This window comes from Rousettus aegyptiacus, unplaced genomic scaffold (genome assembly GCF_014176215.1).
Source record: "Rousettus aegyptiacus isolate mRouAeg1 unplaced genomic scaffold, mRouAeg1.p scaffold_m13_p_5, whole genome shotgun sequence".
In the NCBI taxonomy this organism is placed as follows: Eukaryota; Metazoa; Chordata; class Mammalia; order Chiroptera; family Pteropodidae; genus Rousettus; species Rousettus aegyptiacus.
In genome coordinates this window covers 56,685,328-56,711,459 of record NW_023416308.1, presented here as the reverse complement: position 1 = coordinate 56,711,459, position 26,132 = coordinate 56,685,328, and the positions used below count along the sequence as shown (strand labels likewise).

Genomic DNA, 26,132 nt, shown 5'->3' with positions numbered 1-26,132 from the left:
ACATTCCAACTTAAAACTAGCAATGACACACCAGAAATCAAACCCCAACTATAGGATGCTACCTCTCAGTGAAATATTGAGGTCATGAGCTAAGGCATGGATGAGAAAGGGATGGAGAGTGGTTAATTCCTATTTACTCATCTGTTATTAAATTGCTTGATATATTGGATCCTTGTCATTAGTTCTTACTCTCTGTTTTTCTTTTCTTCCAAATTGTATTTTTCTATATTAGGCATGATTTTTAAATATATTTTAGCTATTAAAGTACATTAAAGATTTGCCATAGAAAATAATGTAAAGTTGTAGACTTCTAGTTAATAATTTAATCCATAAAGAAAATGTTTTCAACCGATCTTCAGAGAAAATTTCTCACCTTGAGCTCTGGTGTTATGAAAATCATACCATATATATTCATAGTTGATAAAAAAATAAAGTTCCAGTTATTGCATGGGTAATGGATTGAGGGAGGGAAAGTAACTAATATTTTTTATACTCAATCATCATTGTAGCCCATTTAAATCAAAATTACCACCTACAGCTTACATATGAGACACATTACAGTTAAATAACTCATTCTTGATGATATATTAGAGCAAGGGCATGGTAGCACTGGGATTTGAACCTACATTTACCCCCAACTTTGTAATCTTTCCAATATACCATGTTGTCTCTCATTGGCCCACAGCTGAGAGTCATAATATTGAAAATGATCTATGTGGATAAAATATGTTGACTCCTCAACACAACATTCCTCAGTACAGGAGCAATGAAGGAGGCCAATAACAATTAACATGTAACAACAGATTTTCAAAATTTCTAATGGCAAAAGATAATAAGCTAGATTTCCTTTATGCACATCTGCTTAGAGTTTTAAAAAATGTAACCTGGAGACTGATCTGAAACTCAAATGTATTACATAAGTAGCTGCCAATATATAGTGCATCTGGTGAGAAAGTATGATAGTTTCTGGGTTTAAGTTGCCATATGTCTCTTACATTTTTACACACCGAAATAGGTGGCCTGACAAAAGCTAGATGAAAGAGGTTACGAGTTGTCAAAAAAAAAAAAAAAATTCTGGTGGCAGTGTAACAGGTCATTTTTATTTGTAGAATTGTTGGTAGACTGAATTTGAATGTTGTTTTAATTGTATTTGTCTCATCCGTTAAATTTTGAGCAGACAGTAAGTAGACATTGTAGCATGTTTATCTTCGAATTCTCAGTGCTAGTCATTGTACCAATAGTGTGTCCAATAAGTACTTGAAGAATAAAGGAAAGAAAGAATTATTTCTTTTTAATTTTATTGATCACTTGTTGAATTGTTGACAAATTCATTTTGGAGTCAGACTTTAAATTAAGCCATTAGTACAGAGTAATCCAAAAATATGTTTGAAGAAACATTAGTTTGATTTCTAGTTTTTTTTCTTTTCCATATAATGCAATGTTTTTAAAGATTTTTTCCTAATTTTTCATTTTAGCAACTTAAAATTTTTTTTTTCCTATTTCTTTTTAATTCTCACAAGCTTCATATCCCAGTACTAGTTGTATATTAGGACGCATATCAAATACGATTAACCAATATCCTGTAATCAACTATTATATGTAGGTCAGTGCTATGTCTGAAGTAAATATATATGTTATGTCAACTCTACTCTTGATGATCTAACTAGCTGGGATGTCAAACAATAACTAAAATATTCAGTAACAGTGTGTCAGCAACAGAAGAGGGGGAAAAGCTACTATGCAATTATATCCAAGTGAATAAGAACTATAGATGTCCAGAGAGGAACAGATGACTCCCTTTTTATAAACCTTATATAACTAGACTAAAGCTTCAATTATGAGTAGAATTAAAAGAGACAGAGAAGTAAAACATTCCACATCCATTGAATATGTATTGAACAATCTGAAGAAAATGCAGCCTGTGTTTGGAACACAGCAAACCTGCTTCCTTGGATTACAGGGGTCATGTATAGTTATGAAATAGTCTGACAAAGTAGAGTAGGAAAGTTTACAGAAAGTCCAAAGGAGGAAAGAGTTTAATGTTGCTTTCGTATCTCACCATTTCTATCAGTATTTTTAGTCTAGATGACTACAAAGAGACTGATTTCGGGAGCCAGGCACAAGAATCAGGATCAATATTTATAGCTCACCCTGGTAGACTGATAGATTCTAGGCTTAAAGTTGAATCACAGTGTATTCAAAAGCCTGCAAATACTGACTACACCAAGGTAAGGCTCTTAAAGACTGGGTTATGTTGGCTGAAAGACTGATGAGCTACTAAAAACATAATTCCCATTTACAGACAAGGAGTTATGCAGCAAATGCTTCCAATTCATTTTTCCTTATTTCAAAATAGGATGTGAGAAATGTACGCTCCCTGGAGTCAGAAATATCTGACTTTGAAAGTGGTTTCTGTCCCTTACTATGTGCCTTTGGGTAAATTTTCTTAAATTTTTCTCAAATTTCTTGGTTCTTTCTAAGCCAACATTTTCTGATTCATAAAATGAAATGTTTGTTTTCAGGATCAATGCTACAGGGATCAATTGATAATTGAGTTCAGTGTCTAGGATTAACATTTAATAAATGAGAGTTTCTTCTCTCTTGCTTTCTACTTTCTTCTAAACTGGCTTTGGTTTTGAACATCTGCTGTCCCTTTAGACCCACTATTCTGATATCCATGTGCAACTTCCTTTAGCACATCTTTCCTTTCTCATACTATCCTTTCCTATCTTAGGCTATCCTATGACTTTATAACTCCTTTACCACAGTATTAACTTCTTAAATATAATATATAGGTGTTCTATATCCCTAATAGCCTCTAAGAGTGAGTAAAGACTGAGGTAAATGAATCAATGACCAAAGTCCTCACTAGCACAAATTGAAATATTTTATAGATTTATGGCCAAAAATGTTGCTAGAGAGAAATAATCGTTAAATATTTTTTTCATACTTATTTCTTCAATTGTTTAAAATAGAATACTTATGGATTAAGGGTCACTTGTTTTCAGTGTTTTTATTTTAAGTATCGGCCAATGGAGGAAAGACTCTTCGACTTCTATTTTATAGATTTCATATAATTAGATTATATCTTCTTTTCTAACTTATAAAGTTTAACAACTTTCCAACATGTTATTTAAAATTTGTTGACATCAAATGAAATACTTCTATACACACTCACTATAAGAGAACTACAGGATATACACAGGTAAAGATGCAGGGATCATGCAATAGCTTCATACCAGAATCCAAGATATTAAGTAGCGAGAAAGTACAGCGGAATTGAAGGCTGAGGTGAAGTACAAGTGTCTGTAAGGTAAACAGCAGAAGGTCTGAGATATATCTAGATAACGCCAGTTGTTAAAAGACTAAAATTATTCCAAAAGATACCATTCATGCATTTCTGTTGAGGCAGAAGTTGATCCCAGGATGCGGTCTATAAAAAATCCATAGGTAAGACTCAAGAGTTAAGTAAATTAACTTGATTAGGGTCAGACTCAACATTTCTAAAAACAACAAATTTCAGGATAAATTACATTCACAAAAGCTGAATGTAGTCTTTCATTCAGATGCTTCATTTTTACATTTTCAATAATGTTCCTATAACATAAATTACCTTTATATTGAATGTTCTTCCACATTTATTTTGGAAATAGTTATGTTGCAGGTCACTTATTGGCTACAAGTAAATATAGTACAAAATCGTAACAAAAAGAGTATAAAACACCAATCAAAAAAGCAGTCTGTTTAAGAGGATATGACATAATTCTTCTAATGTTTTATTTCTAATGAATTATTCAGTAGAATGATTTTCTTTCTAGATTTTGACCATGCACAATTCTTTAGAGCAGTAAAAACTATCTTGTCATAAAACAAGCAACCTCTGCTAGCTTATAATATTAGAAACGTCATCATAGACAAACATGGAAAGGTAGAAGTTTTCGAAGTACAGCAAAGAGGGTCAGAGAGAAAGAGGAAGAGAATTGCTTTCTCTGTCCTGGACATAGTCTTGAATTGCCACAATTGGCGAAAGTTGGTGGGGGAGGGGCGATAAAAAGGAACCAGTCCCTCTGATTTTTTCCCTAACTTATAAAAATGAACTTCTGTGTTAAAGAACCATTTCTGACTTTCATCATTATATTATAGCATCCCTAGACTGGGCAGCTCAACAGGTGCACAACAGGTTGTGCTCTAGTCTAGGTTCCTTCATTAAAAAAGGCATTTTGGCCTATTACTCAGAATCCTATTATCCCTACTATTCTAGTGCCTACTAACAACATATATCAAGGAGAGACTCTCCGCAGCCTGATTATATCCAGCTAACTTCTGGCACCAGATTCTTAAGATAACTACGATTAAAACAACTAAAGGAAATTTGGCAACGCAGTAAAAAAGTAAGGGCTGGGGACTACATTTTATCATTTAGTTCGTTAAAGTAGTCCGATCAAGGCCAAACTTTTATTTACTCGGTGCGTACAAAGCTCCGGGGCCATGTCCCCCCGCGGTCCCATTTCCACGCGCGACCGCTCCATGCGGGGCCGCGCGCCCATTCCGACTTCACGGAAGGCCGGCTCGGACAGCGGCTGTGGACGCATCCTTTCTCCCTTGGCAGGCGTCTCCCCGGCCGGGCCAGAGCCCCAGCGACTCCGTGGACCCCTTCCAGTCCGTCCCGCCGCCGCGGGCTTGCCCGCGCGGCGCTCCGAGGCTTCCGCCGCGGGGCTTCGAGAGCGCGCGCGCCTGCGTGGCCGCGGCCCCCGCCCACGCCACTCGCCCGCGGGGTCGCGCTGCGCCGTCTTTCTCATGTTGCACAACCACTTCGAACCGCAGGCAGCGCACACTTTCTTGATCAAGGATTTTTCCTCTGTTGTCGTTTTGCATGTTTGAAGAATGCTAGTAAGTACAGAAAAAAAAAATGTACACCAAGTCAAATTTGAATTTACAAATTATTTTCCAAAAGCGATTCGAGTTCTATTAAGGAAAAAAAGAGCAGTTATTCAATAAATGGACATGTCGTATTACTTCAACCTGTGCTAACGCTGCCACAGTGCTTGGAAAAAGTGATGCCTCTTAAGTACTTGACTTCCTACTAAACAAATTATGGTGCCTTGGGGAGAATCTAGCCGCTGTTTTGAAGTGGGAAAACAAGATATACTTCATTTAGCTTACAAAAATGTTTTAAATGATCAAAATATCACTGCTATATATTTTTTACACAGGAAATTCAGTTCTGTGTGTAATGCAAAGTGTGAATCAATAAAATTATTGCAATTACTAGGTCCATATGAATTTTGAAGTTGGTAAAGTGAGACTGGAATCTTCCTTTTTTTAATGCTTAAACTCTTACAGCTTACCCACACTGGATAGAAAAACTGAATGATACTCAGTTAGACAGTGGGAGCCCTTTGCGATGGGAATGTAAGGCTACTGGAAAACCCAGACCCACATACCGTTGGCTGAAGAATGGAGTGCCTCTCTTAACTCAGGTACTGTTGGGTAACTAACTGTTAACCTTTCCCAGTGTACTTTTGGCAGGATTGCACATAGGACAAACTGTCTGTTCTTCTTGAAAGCCATTTCTTATGTCTTAAGTATTTGGAGTAATATAACAAATATAGAAATGATTTTTATTTTCATTAACTCGTTACTTTTAAAAGTAATACATTGTTTAGGTTTTATTCAGGCCTATAAAATCATGAAAACATCAATGATTATTATAGACTTATTGTCATTTTTAGCTGACTTTTAGATAACATCTAGCTTGTTGCTGTCACTTTGCAGATGATGGAGTTAACTTGAATAAGTAAAATGACTTGCCTGAGTTCATGTATGTAGTAAGGGAAGAGATTGGAGTAGAATCCTAGTCTTCTGTGTCCTAGGCAAGGTATTTCTGTGACATCCTGCTACCCATAGACTTAAATATCTTTTTAGTAAATCTACTGCTTTTTGTAAAACAATGTGTACTGGATTTGAAAATAAATCAATTACTATTTAATTTCAGAATAATGTTAATTTTCTCTCTTTCTGCTCTTGTGGCCTTTGCAGGAAAGAGGGCACTATTTATGGCCAAAATAGAGAAGGAAGTGAATATAAATTTGAAATTCCAAACACGTATTCTGCCCAGGGGCCTTTTGTCTATCATTTACCTCTTTGGGCTTCAGTTTGCTTCTTTGTGAAATGAAGAGATTTGATCAGATCCTTCCCACAGTCCTATCCGGTTCCAATATTCCCTTATTCTGAAACCAGTTAGGCCAAAACAATTACACAAAAAGACACAAATAAAAAGAACTATAGAGCTATTTAAAAAAGAAAATGTGAGGGAGAGGGTGGGAATCCTGAGTCATTGAGTTATTTGCTTCTTTCTAATTCTTTCTAAATCTCCTAACAGATAAATCTTGAAAAGGGACTATGCTTGTTATATTTTCCACTCCTAGCATCCAAGTAAAGTAAATTCCACTGGCAAATAATACATTTGCAAAGCGAATGGGTTTATTTTGAAAATGGTGTCAAATTACCTGGCATCTCTGTTGATAAAGTACTGTTCAGTAGCTTTTAAAAAAATTATTTGCTTTACATTAAGTAGACAAGACACCTGGTTGTTTAACAACATTTTAAATTTTAAATTTGTTTTTGAAATGTGTGCTTGGCCTCTGTTTACCTCAATTTTCACATGCTCAGTTTTCTGTCTTCTATATTGTTTCTTCTGATAATGAAGTTTACATTATCTTACCAATAATTTTATACAGAATCCAGTTGCAGGACAGTTTTTTTTTATTTGTGTTGTTTTGTTGAGAAAAGTGAGAAAAAGACAAACTCTTCACCAGATCAATGTAATAAAAAGATTCTTGTTATGACCTTAACTATATTTAACCTGGATGCCTCAGTTCTTTCTACCATGTGAATCCCTGCTTCTCCTTTATAAAATGAATTCTAATAAAAGCTTCATCTGCTGATTGTACTATAAAATAAAATAAATTTGTGTTGCTGAGTTGTCAAATAATGTTCAACTGCATTAATTGCTGGCTCCCCGCCACCTTGGTCTAGGAGACAGAACTGAAAAATCTGTATGATTTGTTCACTTTCTGTATCTAATTTTGTTTATTCCATTACAGAGTAGGGTTGAGATGGTTAATGGAGTATTGATGATCCACAATGTGAACCAGTCAGATGCTGGAATGTATCAATGTTTGGCTGAAAATAAATATGGAACCATTTATGCAAGTGCTGAGCTAAAAATTTTAGGTATGCAATTTCTAAGTAAACAAATAGGAAAAATGATACTTTTTTTCATGCTCTAATTCTTATTATACTCACGTTTCATAAAATGATTATAAAAACCTATTTTATGGCTTGAAAAAAATTGTCTTGTTGATATACATCTTTTAAGCTTTAGGGGACAAGTTTACATTGGGTACTGTTTGTTGCATAACTTTTTTATAAGGTTTTTCTAACTTCTTAACAAGTTTACACAATATGTCTCTTCTATGGTATTAAAAAAATCATATAAGAAATATATGCTAACTTCCAAGGAAAAATGCCTTGAGGGTAGAGGATCAGAATGTAGATTTCAAGCAGCCTCTCCCTTCTCCCATAGCAGTGCTTAGTATTTTTCCAAATAGGCATGTGACTCCTTCAAGGCACCCACAATAAAGCACCCTCTCATTGTAGGACATCAACCATTATCGTTATTACATGAAAGGGAGGCTAGGCACAGCCGTCTCATAGAGTTATACACTTGATAAAAATGTAACCAGGAAGTAGCACTACTTCCTTATTTAGTACAGGAAAGAATCAATCCAGTGGAATAGGCCACCCAGATTGAGCATATTTGGGCTACTGGAATGGATTTTACTTTTTTCCTACTCTGATGATTTCCTAAACTTTGGCTCTGGATATTTATAATACAACGAGAAATACTCAGGTGATCTTAACTCACTGTCTCCCAAAAGTGAGCAGGAGCCCAAGTGTACTTATTATTCACTTAAATTCCCAAAGCATGATATTACTAGGAACACTGAAGATCTCAGGAATCTGGGAACTTTACATATCAACTAAATGTAATACCATAAATCAACTTATTGAATTATGAATGTTTGAATTTAAATTTTCTCTACATTATAGCTAATTCATCCAAAATAGTTACAAGAGTCTATGTTTCAGTCTCCTAAACCTAATCATAAAATATTAATGTACTTTCTTGTCAGTTCACACTCCACCATTTCTAAATTAAAATCTGATTTGGCCTTCACCCAGTTGATTGTTTACCCAGAAACATTGTGAAATCAGTCTCTTTCTCATTCACTAGACTCATTTTCATAATTATCCTTTGTAAGTTCTATTCCCAGTGGGCAACCAAAAATGTTACCTGCAATTTCCCCATGAGTCTTTTTATTTTTTTTCCAATTTCTCAACCCATCTCAATTGCATACATATTTTTATGTTACATACATATTTTTAATGTTTTTATGTCATGCATTATATTGCTATGCGATGGACATAAAACGCTGATGAAAAATCCACAAAATTGTCACATTAGTAAAATAATTATATCGGAAACTGTAGACTTATACAGTAGATATATCTTTCATATTCTCTTTTAGGTTCAAAAGTATCTTTCTTTTAAAAAATATTGTTTTGGTCTTTGTGTCATGAATTCTTTTAGTTCAGTTTCCTTAACTATAGCTGCCCAGTGGAATTACCTGGGGAACTTTAATTAAAAGTGTCTTGGTAAAAATGCAGTAAAAATAATTAATGATCAGACCTAGGTAAATAATTGCAACCAATGATATCAACTTTTAATTAAAATTTAAATAATTCCATTTCTTAAAAATGTATTTCTTTAAAAACTGCATTCAGTTGTATTTAACATTCAAGTAAAGTATGCTTTAGTTAAGACTCAGGAAATAGATAACAGAATTGTCTTCTCCACAGGTAACCTCCATTTTTTCAAAGGAAGCCCAAAATATCCTTCCTTGGCTGACCCCTTCACTTTTTGCCCAAGGTGCTCATTAGTCTTTTACAATTAAAGTTGGTAACCATAATTAAAATGTGTTATTTTTTAAAACAAATCCACTTTGTCTATGGATCTTACATTGTATAAAACCATCACCTGGTAATGAAAAGAACAGCCAATAAGGTATCTTCATTAATAACTTAAGTTTTGAGTGATTATCTTTTATGCATATCGATATTATATGATTTTATTAGAAATGTATCTCAGTAGAAAAAGTTGCAAAATATTGATGTATCTATCTTGCATTAGAGGTTATTGTCATAGCTTCTGGTAGAACTAACATTTTCCTTTTAATAGCTTCAGCTCCCACTTTTGCACTGAATCAGCTAAAGAAAATAATAATTGTTACAAAAGGCCGAGAAGTCGTCATGGAGTGCAAACCCCAAGGCTCTCCAAAACCAACCATCTCTTGGAAGAAGGGAGACAAAGCAATTAGAGAGAATAAAAGGTTAGTCAATTTTATAATTCAAACTCTTAACATCATACTTCTTTGAAGATGCAGATGATACACACAAAGAAAAAGTCTTGCAGTAATTGTGAAAGATATTTCATGAACAGATTGAAATATGATTTTGTCTATGAAGTGATTAACAGAACCCTCGGTTCTGCTTCAACATAGTCAAACTCTTTTTGCATCTGTGATGTTTCAGCACCAGTTGGGAATTTTATCAGGTTATGAAGAAAGCAAACGTGTTTGTTAAGCTAGTTATTCTGGGTTTTCATTTTGAGTCTGGAGATTTGGGTATCTATAAGTTGCCTACGATAATTTTTACAGATTGTATCCTCATTTCAGTGTTACTATTAAAAGTAATGTAAACATATTCTGGATCTTCTGGATAATCACTTTATGATGGAATAATTGCAAGTGAAATCTATGCCCGTCTGCCTGCCTTTTTGTTTTCAATCATGTTGATGCAAAATATTATAGGATTACTTCAGTTGCCACAAGCAAATAAGAAATATACAGAGGGATATATAATGTGTAAAGATTTGTCTTTGGTAAGTAAAGCCAAAGGGCATTGCAGAAGTACAAATGAGAAAAAAATGATGAGAGAAACAAATCATTCCATCATAGTCTGTGTATGCCACGTTCAAAAGTCCCATACTCTACCAGTTATTACCATGTTAATGTTACAAATGGTGATTTGGCTTTGACAAAATACCCTCCAATATGTTAAAATAATGTTGCATATGTCGTTTTAGGGTATTTTTTATTTGATCGATAAGGATAGGAGTTTATGCCTAATTTTATGTTTGTCCAGAACTAAGTAATTATGTAGTTAAGTAATTTGTCAGTATTAAGGGTCCATCTGAATAATTCTTGAAGTAATTTTGGGATATTTTGAAATACTTGAAAATTTTCTTTTGATATTTTTATTTACCATTCAAATCTGAGACATACTGATTTAATATGCTTGTGTCGGATGAAATAATTTTTAGAATAATTGGATTCCATTTAGACCCAAGGATCAATGCTGTCTCGAAGAGGTATTATTTGGAATTGGCATGGGTCATACTGGGCATCTTGTTTTGAAAGAGAATTTGTCTTTTTTAGTTGGAGCAGGGGTCTGAGAGTGGGCAAAATCATAAACTGTAAGATCAGTGTTGCATATGATTGAATTGCATATGAATGAATTGAATTTTTTTTTGGATTGTTGCTTATAGAAATATTTTTAAAACTGGCACAAACCTTACTAAAGCAGATGAAAAAATGTTTTTGTATTGTAAGAACAAATAATTTACATTACTTGGTTATTTTTTCTGGATGTATTGGAAATTTTTATAATATACATATTACATACATATAAAATACATATTATTATAACATACATATAAAATACATATTCCAGTGCGAGTAATTCCATTTGATATGCATTACTTTGTTTTATGTTCGTGGGCAGCATGTGAGCCTTGTCCTTTTATTTCAGTTCACCATAGAAAATTCCTCGTTAACTATTTATAGATACCACATTTTGAGTTTAAAAAATTAAATGATGTCTGTTTGTCAAAGCAAAAAAAGATTATGAGTTTTCTATTACAACAAATATAACCATAATAAACTTTTTATTTTCCAGAAGTTGAAAAACAAAGTTGTGAATTTTCTAGTTTTCTTGATTCATTTTCTCCTCACTGCTTACCCCTTGGGTTAGTGAGACAAATACATTAACCTTAAACTCAATTCACTCAGTTTTTCCATATGTCAGTACTTCTGGGCAACATGCTATTTAGGGAGGAATCTGAAATGTGTAATATTTGTATGTTTATTTATTAAACTAAAAGCAAGACTTGGCCACATTTACTAAACATTTTGCCTACTCTGATATATATATGTTTAGGTTTATGAGATGGTTTAATTTAATAACTCTAGAGGTATAGTGCATTTTTACACTTGAAATCGACAGAAACACTTACAAATATCGCTTTTACTGATGTATGATTTGTTATCATATTCAGCGATCCCAGGTTTCATGAAGAATACAATCTAATTGGATATAAAAATAGTCAAGTATTAAAATAGGAGGCTATGATTTAAACAACAGAATGAATTCATTAAACAATAAGAAAATGAAGATAAATATTTGGAAAACTTCACATTCCAAAAGTATGAATGGAAATTTGAAAATCAAAATTTAAAATGTATATATTATACATTCTTTAAAATAGAACCTGTTACCTATAAATTTTAAGTCACTTTTGTTATAAAGCACATACACCATTTGATTAGAGTTGTAAACATCATTTAAGTGGAAAAGGAGATGTGAGAAAATTGTTAAAGCTTTGAAAACTTTGTACCATATATATTTCACATCGGGGCTACAGATTCAAATCATGGTTTATTTTATCATAAAATAAGTGTATTCACCACTCATGTGATCTACATCAAATATGTTTTTTAGTTAGCCAACCTACATTAGAAAAACAAAAGTTAAGTGAGTTAGCCTTGCCTTTCATTCACAATTTTCACAGTTATTTGTGGTTCATTCCACATTAGAGTTTGAAACAGCAAATAGCAGTTTTCTATATGAGCAAACAAAGACTAGCGTTGTATTAGGGAAAAGGAGTTAAAGTAATAATATATTATAAGAAAAACATTTAAATGTGAGAAATATTACTTCAAAGCATAAAATTATGTTAGGAACAATGACATGAAAATGTAATGAAATATTTCAGTTGCAGAAAAATATCTACATCATCTGAAAATATATCAGAAACTCAAAAAAATGAATCTGAATCTAGAGTTAACTCTAAACTGTAAATGCAATGTTATAACAACTGAAGGTTAGTAGTAAGTCATTTATTTTATCAACAGGGTGCCAAATAACTCATTGGCTTATCCTTTTCTGCCAAATTTTGATTGTTGTAGGTGGGGGGTGGAGGTCTTCAGAACACCTTTTTTTTTTTGGTGTTTACCCTTTTCACTAAAGAAATATAGAAATTATTTAAAATTTAATAATAAGTGTAACATGACTTTTAGAAAAAATCTAATTACCAAATAAGTTGCATGCTTATATATTACAAAATGTTTCATTCACTTGGCCCTAAATGATACATCTAAAGTTTGTAAGAAAATAGAGCTTGGGAGATTTTTGTAGTTTGCCATTTATATCATAGAATGGGTTGTTTACGTTATAGAATTTTCAATATGAGCTGCTACTCAAACAGTAAATAGTATTATTATGAATAATGATGCTGATTGCTTAAAATGTATAGTATTTATAATTACAAAGTGCTTTAACATCGTGGGCAAGAGTATAACTTAGTGTATAAAATAGGACTTAGCTGGCCTGTTTATTCTACAGACTGAGGTTTCAACAAGTTACTTAATTCCCTTATTTGCAAAATTGGAATCCAAAAGAGTAACCTCATTTGGTTGTAAGAATTGAGTGAAATTTTGTATGTAAAATACACTGGCTGGTGTATGGCCTTTAATAAGTGTTCAATGAATGTTACTTTTAACGAAATTGATACTACTGCTACTGGTGATAGTGGTGGTGGTGATATTGGTATCATTTGAACATTTGGATCATTGAATACTGGCATCAGTTTTTATTGATAGTTCTGGAAAATTTTACCACTGCCCTCCAGTAATTAAGGGAGAAGATACTTAATATTTAAGTCATCATCTCAGATTAAAGGAGTCTTTTAGGGCCTGTGTGATAACTTTATTATTCACCAATCTATGTCCTTAAATTGACATTCTTTGTCCATCAGAGCCCCAAACCTCCACTGCTCATTATCTGTTCCTGGCATGGCAATTCTCACCAACCTTACTGACTCCTAGTTCAGTATCTCTGGGATAGTTTCTGTACTAGCAGACTGAATATTTATTTGTTCCATGATTAGCATCATAGGCCATGTATAAATACCTGGAGGTTTAATGGAAATAGAAAAGAAGCCTTCTAAAGATTTTTTTACTCTTTCTTTTTAGGAATTCCTGGGTTTTGCCCCATTGCTTTTAAAGATCACCAGCACATATCCACTTAGGTTTATCAATCATGTCCATTTTCATACTAAAACTAATAAGCTCCAGGAGTACTAAGATGTGAAATGTTCCGTGGGGATTTTCTCCTCTAGTATACTTTCATTCTGAATGTTCTGCTCATCAAACTCATATTGGATTTTCACTTCAGCTCATTATTTCCATTACTTGGCCATTAACTTTTGTTAAAATATAATCACCCAGAAGCACTCCAGCAGTGCACAACTATTAAGCCTTCATTATTTCATGTTCAATTTCCTGCACTTTTTATGGACAAAGACAATCTTGGCTAAAATGAAGAATGCATAGTTTTTGTTAAAACATAGTTTATTTAGTTTTCTTTCCATCTGCATATGTATAAACTATTATTGAACCCCTAGAATATGTTATTTAATTTTAAAATTATTTACAATTATTAAAATTTCAAACTAGTTTAAATAACCAGTTTTCATTTCTAGGCGGAATTACAGAGACAATAGACTAAAAATCAAGTGAGTTCTAAAGAAATCTTGCATCCAAAAAAGAATTATTCTATGGAGGGGCAGTACTATAGCCTAATTTTTGTTTTATGGGACTGTAATCTAAGCAAAGGCTTGTCCAGAATCCTGTGTAATATTTCCCTACTCACCAAAGGAGCTTCAAAACAGTGAAGTTTTCAACTTACTCATTTAACATGCACAGAAAACTGCATTTGAAGTACCCATTAGTTGACACCTAGTGGGAATTCATGTTGTGTTCATTAGGCAACAATGATCAGACTCACATACTGACTTACAGACATATGGAAAAATGAATTCTTAGTGCCAGCCCTAAAGGACACTGTTACTGAAGGGAAACTGGGTCTTCTTTCTTTTTCTAAGGAAGAGGAGGAATTCATGGATGTAATTAGGGTCTTGTTTTTGTCCCTTTGTTTCCACCTACATGCTGTGTTTGCTAATGAACAAGCTGTTTTGTTGTTTCCTCTGTGACAGTGTCTTTTACATATTAAGAACATAAAACAATGTAGACCCTAGATATCTTGCTTTTTTTTTCAGTGTTTAAGAAATTGTATAATGAGGGAAAATGAGCATTCGTATATCTGTTGAGTTCCTTTGTAAATTAAAATCTATACTTTCAAAGGAAATAAAATGGTCAAAATGACATTATTTGTCTAAGGGAAGAGAAGCCTGATAGCTGACTACATAGATTTAATACCCAATGTGTTATTACTCAGGGATGGTAACTTACTGTTCCATAGGTCCATTGAGCTTAAAGAGATACGGAGGAAATGGCCTTACATTTATTATTGTGGGGTCAGGTTGCTGACTTCCTGGTTTTAATGAAAACTAAATGCACAAGGCTCTGCCTAATTAACTTTCACCACTTTCTCTTTAAAATGCCAGTAAAAATAAAATAGGAAATAAAAAAAAGAGAAAAGATAAAAGAAAAGTCATAGCAGCATTGGAAATTAATGAATATAGATAAACAAATACTTGACCTTTAGGAGAACTCTTTCCTTCAGGTATAAATGGGCTCAATTAAGAAATGATCAATAATTTATTTAAGCTTAGACCTCTAAACTACAACTAAATTAGGATAAGAAGCAAGTAGGAGGAATCTTCCACTATCTTACTTTATACCTAAACTTGCTAAATTCAGAAATTGGGCCTCACTCCAAAGGTTGGCTAGAATCCCTCTGCTACAGGGAAGCCACTCTTTAAGATGATAATATGTCACTCTCACTACTCCACTCCATCAACACCAATCGAAAATATGTTTGGAGATTATGAATCCAGCAGTAGGATAAGAGAAATTACTATCTATTTATGAATCACTTCAAATTGTATCACTTCAATAGGATTTGAAGTGAATCATAAATAATAATTTCAATTACTAGTAATATAGAAGAATAGTGAAATCCATATATTCTGGAAATTATTTAATTCTATATACTGCTTCTAGTAAAAGAAAGAATACAAACTACTTCAAATTTCCCAGGATTCAATTTACCTCTACCTACTCATAAGGATGAAAGGATAGGAATCAACAAATAGCTTGCCCCCACTTCCCAGAAAAACCTTCCAGTATGCTAATTTCAGACTACACTGAATACACAATTTCCTCAAATGTGTTCTTCATTTTCTCATTTTATAACCTATACTCAAACTTTCTTCTTTTTCTGTCCTTCCCTTGTGGAGCATGATACTCAAACTCATTAACTTTGAAATACTATCTCAAAGGATAGGACTCTCTTATGTTTTCTCACCATTGGAAATGCTTAATCAGTTATAATTATCAAGAAGCTGTAGGTAGTAGGAAGTTAGATGAATGACTTAAGTCAAATTTAGTTCTCAGTATGTGCCAATTCACAGCTTTCTGATTTAGATATTTTCAACTCTCATACATATATTTTAAAATTTAAAGTCAAAGGGTAAAGCAACTTGTTCAGGGTCATCCATCACAAAGCTGAGGTTTGAAAAACCAAATGTGGTGCTAGTCAGTTATTTCATGATAACCTTAAACAAATTGTTTAACAGTGATGTTAATTTCAGTCTACATGGAAAATAGTGATGGAATTTCTTCTTAGTGCCTATGATGTTTTTGATAAGGATTCAGCTTCCCAGTCTGCACCCAAAAGCTGCATGACCAACTACCTAGGCAGTTTCCTCTCCCCCACCCCCACACACATTCACATACACATTCTCTTTACAAACATTTACAAAATCCTAAAAATAGCTTGCTTTGAATCTAATTTTCTTTCCAATGAGAGTCACAGAGCCAAACTGAAAACTAAGTGACGCAGTGCCCAAAATTTCATCTTGCCTTTATTTTTGTCTTTCTTTATCTTACTTTATGGCAAACTAGACCACATCAGTACTGATAATCCAAATATAACAAATATTTATTCTTTATTTTCAGTGACACATCAATCAATTGATATAAATGTTATAGACAAAATGATTCTAAATGAATTATGCTTCCGGAATGTGTTTTAATATTTTTACATTGTAAATTACAAATCTTCAAATTAATAACATCCATTTAAACACAGTAAACATACTATAAAAAAATTCCTCAAATTATTTGTTCCTAATATTTTCCAAATTTAAGGTCACGGAAAATCTAAACATTTCTCTTCAAAGTTCTATAAACTTTTCTTGTCCTGATCTCACCACTAGTTTATTTCTACACTTTTTTTTTTCTTAATTCTTAAAATATAACAAAACAGGCCTCAGCTCCCAAGAGGAGATAACACTGAGGAAGTCACTTACTTTAAGCTGTAAATGACAACAAAATAATTCTGGCTCTGTCGTGCTATGAACACCTCCAGTTTGTGGCTTTTCATCTCTAGCTAATTACCAGTTTAGCAAACAGTTCATAAGTTCTGCTTCTCATTATGGTTCATTTATCCCAGTTACTATAAATTGCTGAACAAGTTGCCTGGTTATGCTCTCTGCATAGGCACAACTTGAACAAACCATTAATTGCTTAAAGGCTTTTCTTTTCCAAAAGCCCCCCAGACTACAACTTTCAGCTTAATTTGTCCTTAATACAAACAACATCTAAAATACTTGGGAATTCAAACATCTAAATACATGCTACTGACTGATTCTACTACCTCCCCAAGTGACTCTTCAGTGAATATAAAATAGTGAGGAGAGAAGATTCTGAGGATGTTTAGAAAAAAGTATCATATGAAGGAGATTTTTAGCTGAGAGTTACCTAGTCACTTCTTTAAATTTTTTGCATAAATCACGACCTAATTTAACTGTGGTTTTTTCATATTGGGAGTTAGAGGGCAGAGACAGAATGATAAACTTGACAACAATGTAAAACAACCTGTAGGTCATTTCCACAAAAGATAACCTAAATAAATTTTATCATTAACATACTTCTCTTTGCTTGAAAATAGTCTTTTATGAAAAGGTAGATGGATAAATAGATGATAGATTGGTAGGTAGATAGATTTTAAGATGACTATTATGTTAGTTGGTTTGTATCTGGAGCTTTCAGGGCACCAATTTATTTTTGTTTCTCTCTATTTGCAAGTGGTAGCTGCACTTCTCCTTCCCCTAGTGTCATATAGTATTGTTATTGCAGGGGGTGACGTGAAATCTGGCATTGCCCCAGTAATACAGAGGGGGTCTTCAATTCTTCTCTGCTGACACAGTAAAGAATTATAGGTCAGCAAGATTTAGAAAAAGTAAGATTTATTGAAGTACAGTTTTTAGAAGGAGACAGGCCACGCCAAGGAAGGCTGCAGCCCTGTGGAATTTGGGAGGCGAGAAGGCAAAAGATAAAGTGTGCTCCAAGCAGGGGCGGGTTACTAGCGAAGAGCTGTAATGGCCTGGAAGTTGGGAAGTCTGCATTATATTAGGGCTGTAATGGGTGGTTACAGGGGTGGTACTAAATGATCAGCATGTTAGGACATTTTGATTGACATTTGGCTGTTATATAACTTTTTGCCTACTATGCATGTACTTGCCCAGAATTCAGTCTGTTATAATTAGATTCATGAACTTCCAGGCATAGGCATGATATAATAATGGTATAATGAGGCTGAGATTAGGGTAGCACTTTCTGCTCATGCATTTGTGCCTGGTTTAAGCCAGCAGATTGTATGGCCTTTGTGCCTTAGGATGTAGGCATAATTTATAACCATAAAATGGGTATTTCTGGGAGGTCCTTAAGGAAGGTTATTGTGGTTACAGAGCTGGGCCATTGCTGCTGTCATTCATGACTGCCTAACTACCTCACAGTATAAATACTGTTCTTTTAAATTAAATTCATTTCAGCAAAAACAACTTTATTAAACATATAATGTATGTAAGACACTATGTCAATAACAAGACAAGTAAAAAAAAGATTTTTTTCCCCAAGAAGGCCCTTGTCTAATGGGCAATAAAAGTAATACATAGATACCTATAACACAGGTGATTTAAGGTAATAATAATGTAGGATTAGTAACATAGGATAGTGATAGATATTATATAAGTATGATTAACAGTATATAGTTAAGATAACAATAAAAATAACTATCCTTTATTGAACACTGGCTACTTTATATATGCATATTTCATTCCTCAAAATAAAGTAATATTGTAGGGAAAATAAAATCATTCCTGTTTTAAATAAAGTAAATTGAGTCACAGAGAGATTGCCTAAGCTCACACACATACTAAGTTACAGAGCCAGACGGAGTCCATTACTCTTTGAACCCAAACAGTTTGTGGTCTATTCCACTGTAGAAAAAAATTAGAAAGTTAAGAGGAAAAAATAAAATCTGAATAGAAGATGAGGGAACTCTTGTATGAACTGCAAATTGAAATGGTTCTTGAATAGAATTTTCACATGGATAGAATATATTTTAGAAAGAGTTTGTAATTTTCAAAAGCATGGTCATGAATCCAAGACATTTTTATGAAAAGTAAATACTATTATTTGGCCAGGGTATATATTTGGTAGAAATGGAAATAAGCTGGAGAGATTGAATAGATGAGGACAAATTGAGGAGAACTTGGAAAAACAGTTTGAATTTATGCTTAATTTAGTAGCCAAAGGGTAGTTTTTGAAAGACTCAATTTACATGTATTTTGGGGCATCTGTTTCTATTATGTAATTTTAAAAATTATAAGTTTTATTTCACAGAAAAATGCACACTATTGTCCCAATCTTCCCAAAAGAAAAAAAAATTTAAATGATGACTTAAATATAAAAAATATAAAAATAAATATTATTTAAATGTCTTGTCTTATCAGTGAGCTGGTGAGAAAGTCAAGAGGAAATGGTAAAGCTAGGATCTGTGCTTACCTTAGAGTTAAAGGCATGCATAAAGAGCTGGTTTTCACCTCAAGGACATTTACTGACATTAAACATTGGTTTTTACATGTAACTAGGCTTAGAAGGAAGGCAAAATCCAGAGCATGTCTCCTATAAGAATTGGCCCATGAATGGTTACCCCTAAAACATAAAGTGAAATACTAGATATAAACCAACCCACTCAGAAAACCATGAAGAAAATTATCTGTCTCATGTCTTTGTTCTGAATGGAGAGGAAAAATATTTCACTTAGGTTTTGTCTATCAGGCAGCAAACCTTAACTTATTCTCCTTGGATGGCCTGAATAATTCAATGTAATTGAATTTAGTTAAGGTAGGCCCCAACAGGAAGTGAACCCAGGCACTTGAGATATAAAAAAGAATGAAAAACAATGAAAGTATCAATATATCAATATGTCAGTATAAAAGTTGCCACATAAAATATAAAACAACTTTTTAATCTCATAAGACTGGAAAAAATATCAAAAATTGAAAGCAATAATAAGGGTCTTTAGTGTATTTTAAGTTGCTTAAATTATTTGGAAATAGGTTAATGTATTGTTAGAATTTGCTAAGCTAAAGCCTACTTAAATTTCTAGTACAATGAATAAAAGGTGTGCTCTTTCTAAACCAATGGAGGAAGTAAAAGTAATGGAAAAAAATTAACCAATCAAAAAACAGAGAAGAAAAAAATGTACATATTATATATCAAATGAGGGACAAATACAAAGTACAAAATAACTTAGTAAAAGTAAACTCAAACATCAGAAATTACTATAAATATTGAACTAAAATAAAAATCTAGCAATCAGTTGTTAATGTTTAAAGCATAAATAAATAAGAAATAAAGAGAGCAAAAAGATTTATCAGTTAAATATTAACACCTCTCCTTAAAAACTTAACTATATATATATATATATATATATATATATATATATATATATATATCAGAAAAAGGGACTATAAAAAAGAAGCATAAAGATGGTCACTATATAATAAAAGCTTAAATTGATCAAGCAAACATAATAATTTTAAATCTGTACATACTTCATAGCATCACCTCCAAATTGCAAAATAAAAATGAACACTTCTATAAGAAAAAATAAGTGAATTTACTATCATACTAGGAGACTTTAACTAACCTCCCTTGTATTTCAGAACTTAGAGGAAATTTTATGGCTTTAAATGCTTACATTCGAAAAGAAGGAAGCATAAAATGGAAGAGCTAAACAGATGTTAGGAAAAAAACATAAAACTAAACATAAGCAAAATAACAAAAGAAAAAATTAAATTACAAACAAATATCAAACATAGTTGGAAGGTGGATAAATCCAAATATCTAAATATCAGTCCTTTTAAAAAACTAAAAAAATTTGCACATCTCTAATGATCAAGAATATTAGAGAATACATCAAAAATATTAAAAGAATAAATGGAAACATAAGCACAGACTCTGCAGACAAATCAAAAAGTAATAAGAAAAAAATGAAAATAATTGTCAACAAAGTTTAATACTTACATAAAATGAATAAATAAAATATAATTTCTCAAATTGGCTCAAGAAGAATTAGAAAATCCAAATACTCCACTCGCTATTATATTAATAGTTAAAAAAACCTTCACACAACACACTCCAAGTTTAGATGTTTTTCCTAGAAAGGTCTACCAAACAAAGAACAAAGGATTCCAATCTTACATAGTTATTTCATAGTATAGAAAATAGGGGAAATAACCTTACTAACTCAATTTGACAAGGATGATATGAGAAGTAAAAATACTAACCAATCACTCTCATGAGCATAGATGTTAAAATTTTAAACAAAAATATTTGCAAGTAGAAAACATCAGTCAAAAAAAGATAACCAACTTGAGTTTCATATAGAAAATAAAATTGGTTTAACATGGGAAAATCAATACAATTTATCACAGTTAAGATCAGATAAGAAAAATCATAAGATTTCTCAATAGAGTAGAAAAAAGCATTTGATAAAGTGCATCTATTTGTGATTTAAAAGAATAATCTCTTAGCACCTCGGGAGAAAAAAAAAGAAACTTCAAAACCTCTAAAGGTATCTTCAAACAAACAAATAAAAATTTAGAATTGTGAAATATTAGAAGCATTCCCTCTGAGACTGGAAACTAGAGTTCTTGCAATAATCATTTCAGTTCAGCATTTTACTGGAGGTCTCAGCACAGGAAGGCATGAAAAAGTATGAGAATCGGAAAATAAACTTTCATTATTGGCAACAGATTTAATTGTATATGCAGAAAGTCCAAAATAATCTATAGAAACATTATTTGAATTGTTTAGAGAGCTTAAGTAGGTTTTGAAATAAAGCAAAAATAAATTTGCATTTCTAAAACAAGAAGAGGGAGATTTACAATGTCATCAAAGGAAATTGCTTCTGAATGCGAGGTCTTGGAATTGGTCAGGAAGAGACAAATAGCATTCTTCTGGGATTAGTAATGTTCTAATTTTACTTAAAATCATACGGTTGAATTTATCCACAAATAACTTTTCCCAAAATATATTATACCCAAGGCCCAGTATTCTGTAAGCTGCTTGCTTATTTCCTCTTTTTTAAATGTCAGAGAAGCACTTTAAGTGTCATGCTCTCAAGGCTTTTTTGAAGGAAACTTCTTTAGATTCCATGCAAAGCAATTACAGAGACAGGCGACTTGGGTTTTGGATTTTTTCATAGCAATTCAGAGACTTTTTGTATTCTCTATCACTGTGCACAATGGCAGTGTCATTGGACTGATGTAACTAAAAACAATGATGAATACTATTTACTTAGTACTCATTGTGTGCCAAGCTGTATTAATATTTTCAAGGCATTATTTCTTTTAAAGGTGTTTTCAATGTGTTTTGAGGTGCGTATGCATGTGTACAAAGGAGCAGAAATGGAATAAGGGCTGACAGTGTGAAAATATCTAAGTACAGATATGATTTTGGTATTGTTTGTGCTTTTCTAGAAAAATGTGTAGAATGTTTATGGTTTAATCTATAATTTTATTTTCTATACTACCTATTTCTTTGTTGGAATGATTCATTTTACATACACATTTGGAAGCTTTTCACATCTATTATAAAATACTTTTTGATATATAGACTTTAAAATTCACTTAATATTTAATATTTTTAATTTTTCAGTTACAGTTGACATACAATATTATGTTAGTTTTCAGGTGTACAACACAGTGATTAGATATTTATATAATATACAAAATGACTATCCCAATAAATCCAGTACATATATGACACTATACATAGTAATTACAATATTATTGACTATAGTCCTTATGCTGTACTTACATCCCCATGACAGGTTTGTACTACCAATTTGAATTTCTTTTCACTCATCTCCACAATCCACCTCCCATCTAGCAACCATCAAAATATTTTTTCTGATTTGTTTATTTTTTTCTTTAGATTCCACATGTAAATGAAATCATATGATATTTGTCTTTCTTTCTTACTCCACTCAGCACAGTACCCTCTAGGTCCATCCGTATTGTTGCAGATGGTAAGATTTCATTCATTTTTAATTTTTATTTTTTTATGGCTGAGTGATATATCATTGTATATATTTATCACATCTTCTTTATCCATTCATAGATACCCAGATTGCCTCTTGGCTATTGTAAATAATAATATAATGACTATGTGGATGAAATGGTCCCTTTGAAGTAGTATGTTGAATTTCTTCAGATAAATACTCAGAAGTGGGATTCCTGAGTCTTTATTTGTCCCTTATTATAGCCTTTGTTTTAAAGTCTATTTTGTCTGGTGCAAGTATTACTGCCCCAGCTTTTTTTGTTGTTTCCATTTTAATGAAATATCTTTTTCCATCTCTTTCAGTCTCTGTGTGTCTTTTGGTCTAAAGTAAGTCTCTTCTAGGCAGTGTATGTAAGGGTCTTATTTTTATTCATCTAGCTACCCTATCCTTTGATTAGAGTATTTAATTCATTTACATTTAAAGTAATTGTTTATGGATATGTAGTTTTGCCATTTTATTCATATTTTTCAACTTTTTTTTTTTTTTTTAAAGAAGTCCCTCTAACATTTTTTATAATACTGGTTTGATGTTAATGATCTCCTTAAGCATTTTCTTGTCTGAGAAGCTCTTTATCTATCCTGCGATTATTTGCTGGGTAGAGTAATGTTGGTTGTAAATCCTTGTTTTTCATCATTTTGAATGTTTTGTGCTAATCCCTTCTGGTCCATAAAGTTTCTTTTGATAAATCGGCTGACAGGCTTATGGGAGCTCCCTTGTAGGTAACTAGCTGGTTTTCTCTTGTTGCTTTGAAGATTCTCTCTTTGTTTTTAACCTTAGGCATTTTAATTATGATGTGTTTTGGTATGGGCCTCTTTGGGTTCATCTTGTTTGGGACTCTCTGCCCTTTCTGGGCTTGTATACCTATTTTCTTTGTCAGGTTAGGGAAGTTTTCTGTTATTATTTCTTAAAACAAATTTCCAATTCCTGTTCCCTCTCTTCTCCTAGTATCTGTAAAATGTGAATGTTTTGGTTCGCTGATATTATTCCAGAGTCCCCATAAATCTCATATTTTGGATTTTTTTTTTCTTACTGCTATTCTGGGTGGGTGTTTTCTGTTGCCTTATCTTCTAAATCGCTGCTTCAATCCTGTTTCATCTAATCTACTGTTGATTTCCTCAATGTATTCTTCATTTCAGTTATTGTATTATTCCTGTCTGACTGGTTCTTTTCTGTCTTAATTTTTATGTTTTCTGTCTCTTTGTTAAAGTTCTCACTGAGCTCTTCTACTCTTCCCCTAAGTTCATTGAGCCTCCTTTTAACCAGTGTTTTGACCTCTGCATCTGGTGTATTGTTTGTCTCCATTATATTTAGTTCTTTCTGGAGTTTTGTCCTCTTTTATTTGGGACATGTTTCTTTGTCTTCTCATTTTGGCCGCCTCCCTGAGTTTGTTTCTGTGTCTTAGGTAGAGCTACTCTGTTTCCTGGACTTTAGTAGAGTGGCGTTGTATAGGAAGTGTCCTGTGGGGCCCAGTGGTGGTCTCTGGTTACCTGAGCGGGGTACTCTAGGTGTGTCTTTTGTATGGGTTGTGTGTGCCCTCTGGTTGTAGTTGAGCCTTGGTTACTGTTTTAAAATTCAGTTAAAAAAAAAGAAAACTTAAGAGTTAAGAGTATTTAGGTACTCTTTGGCCTCCCATTTTATATAGCTATCAGTAAGTAAATAAACCTGAAAAAAAAATCACTTCTTTATTTGTAAGATGTTTGGTTAGACCCCACTCAATTTTATATTTATTATTTGTTGATATAATCATTATTGACAGTTTTAGAAAAATACTGAATATAAGTGAATAGCACCATTTACTAGTTGTATGATTTGAGTAATAATAATAATTTATAACATTTATTATGGGTTTACAGCAGGCTAGGAATGTCTAAAAGCATGACACATATTAGCTTGCAATCTTACAAAGTTGGTTTTTGACTCATTCTCATTGTATAGACAAAGAAATTGACTATGGAAGTGTGCAATAATTTGACCACAGTCATACAAGGGTTACGGCAGGCTTCACATCTAGGAAATCCAGCCCATTTATGCTCTTAAGCACTCAATAAAGAAGTACAGCCTCTCATATACTGTGCTTACCTAACTATCTGTTTGAGCCTCAATTTTTTTCATTTGTAAGGTCAGGCCAGTGATAACTAACTTAAGGATTCTTGCGAGATATTAAAATTTTGTATATTTTAAGTAAGTCTATCATATGGGACATGATCAGTAAGTAGCAACTGCCCACCTTACTATCAATACCATTAAAGACAGCAATGATAGTCGTGTTAAAGTGGGCCAAGCCTTATCACCAACTGCTGGGAGAGAGTAGATCTTTACATTTTATCTTTGAATTTCATTTTTAAAAAGAGAGGTGAAATCTGATTCATTTATTATGCCCTTACTTTATTTACCTTCTTCTGTATTTATTTATATTCTGTGCACAGCCAATCATTACTTTTTTTCTCCCATAGAAATAAAAATCTTTTGAACTGCTCAAAGTAGTTTTATCTCCCCAGCTACCCATATAACCACACTACATTGCCTAACCTATCCTTTCTAATAGCCTCTAAACTGGCTTCTTTTATCTACTGCTGTCTGCATAAGGCATCCTCTATCCATCAACCAGAGTTTTCTTTTAAAACCTAGAGTTGAATCATGTCAGCTTACATTTTGAACCTTTTTAATGTCTTCCTCCTCTACTTAGAATAAAGGTAAAATTCCACACTATGACACATGAGACCTGATATGAATCGACTGTTACTTCTTTTTTCTTCTTATTTCAACACTCCTCTTCCTCTTACTCATAAAGGTACAGCCATCTACCTTCTTTTGGTTCTGTCCACATACTAGATTGATTCCTGCCTCAGGGCAAAGCACCTCTTGTTTCCTCAACTTGAAACACTGTTGCCCCAGAGGGTAGCACTCTTGTCTCCTTTTCGATATCTAGGTCTTGGATCAACTATTACCTTCTCAGAGGCATTCTTTATTTCCTGTAATAGAACCCTCATCCCAATTATCACTCTGATATCATGTTATCTTGCAATTTTTCAAATAACTACACTCTGAAATGTTTTTGTTTATTTTTTGTTTACTCATTTGTCATCTGCTTTTCTCTCTAGAATTGAATTTCTGAGAAGTGGGGGCCTTGTTTGTTTTATTCAGTAAATATGGAGTCTAGATGATTCTCTGCACGTTGTAGAAACTAATAAATACTTTTAAATGAATCTGTTTGTATAATACCTGTGCCCAAATCCTCTGCAGCTCTTTTATGTCTTCATGAGTCAGCCTTCCAAATGTGAGTGACG

At 32.9% G+C, this 26,132-nt stretch overlaps 1 protein-coding gene across 4 annotated transcripts in view; it reads left to right on the top strand.

Moving 5' to 3' along the window:
- The window catches only part of CNTN5 (contactin 5), a 1,096,099-nt gene that overhangs the window by 845,978 nt on the left and 223,989 nt on the right, over nt 1–26,132 (top strand). For all 4 annotated transcript variants that reach the window (XM_016134020.2, XM_016134019.2, XM_016134021.2 and 1 more), the window contains 3 exons: nt 5,344–5,480; nt 7,107–7,236; nt 9,305–9,455. In XM_016134020.2, the coding sequence (XP_015989506.2) occupies nt 5,344–5,480; nt 7,107–7,236; nt 9,305–9,455 (418 nt within the window). The remainder of the gene's footprint in view (nt 1–5,343; nt 5,481–7,106; nt 7,237–9,304; nt 9,456–26,132) is intronic.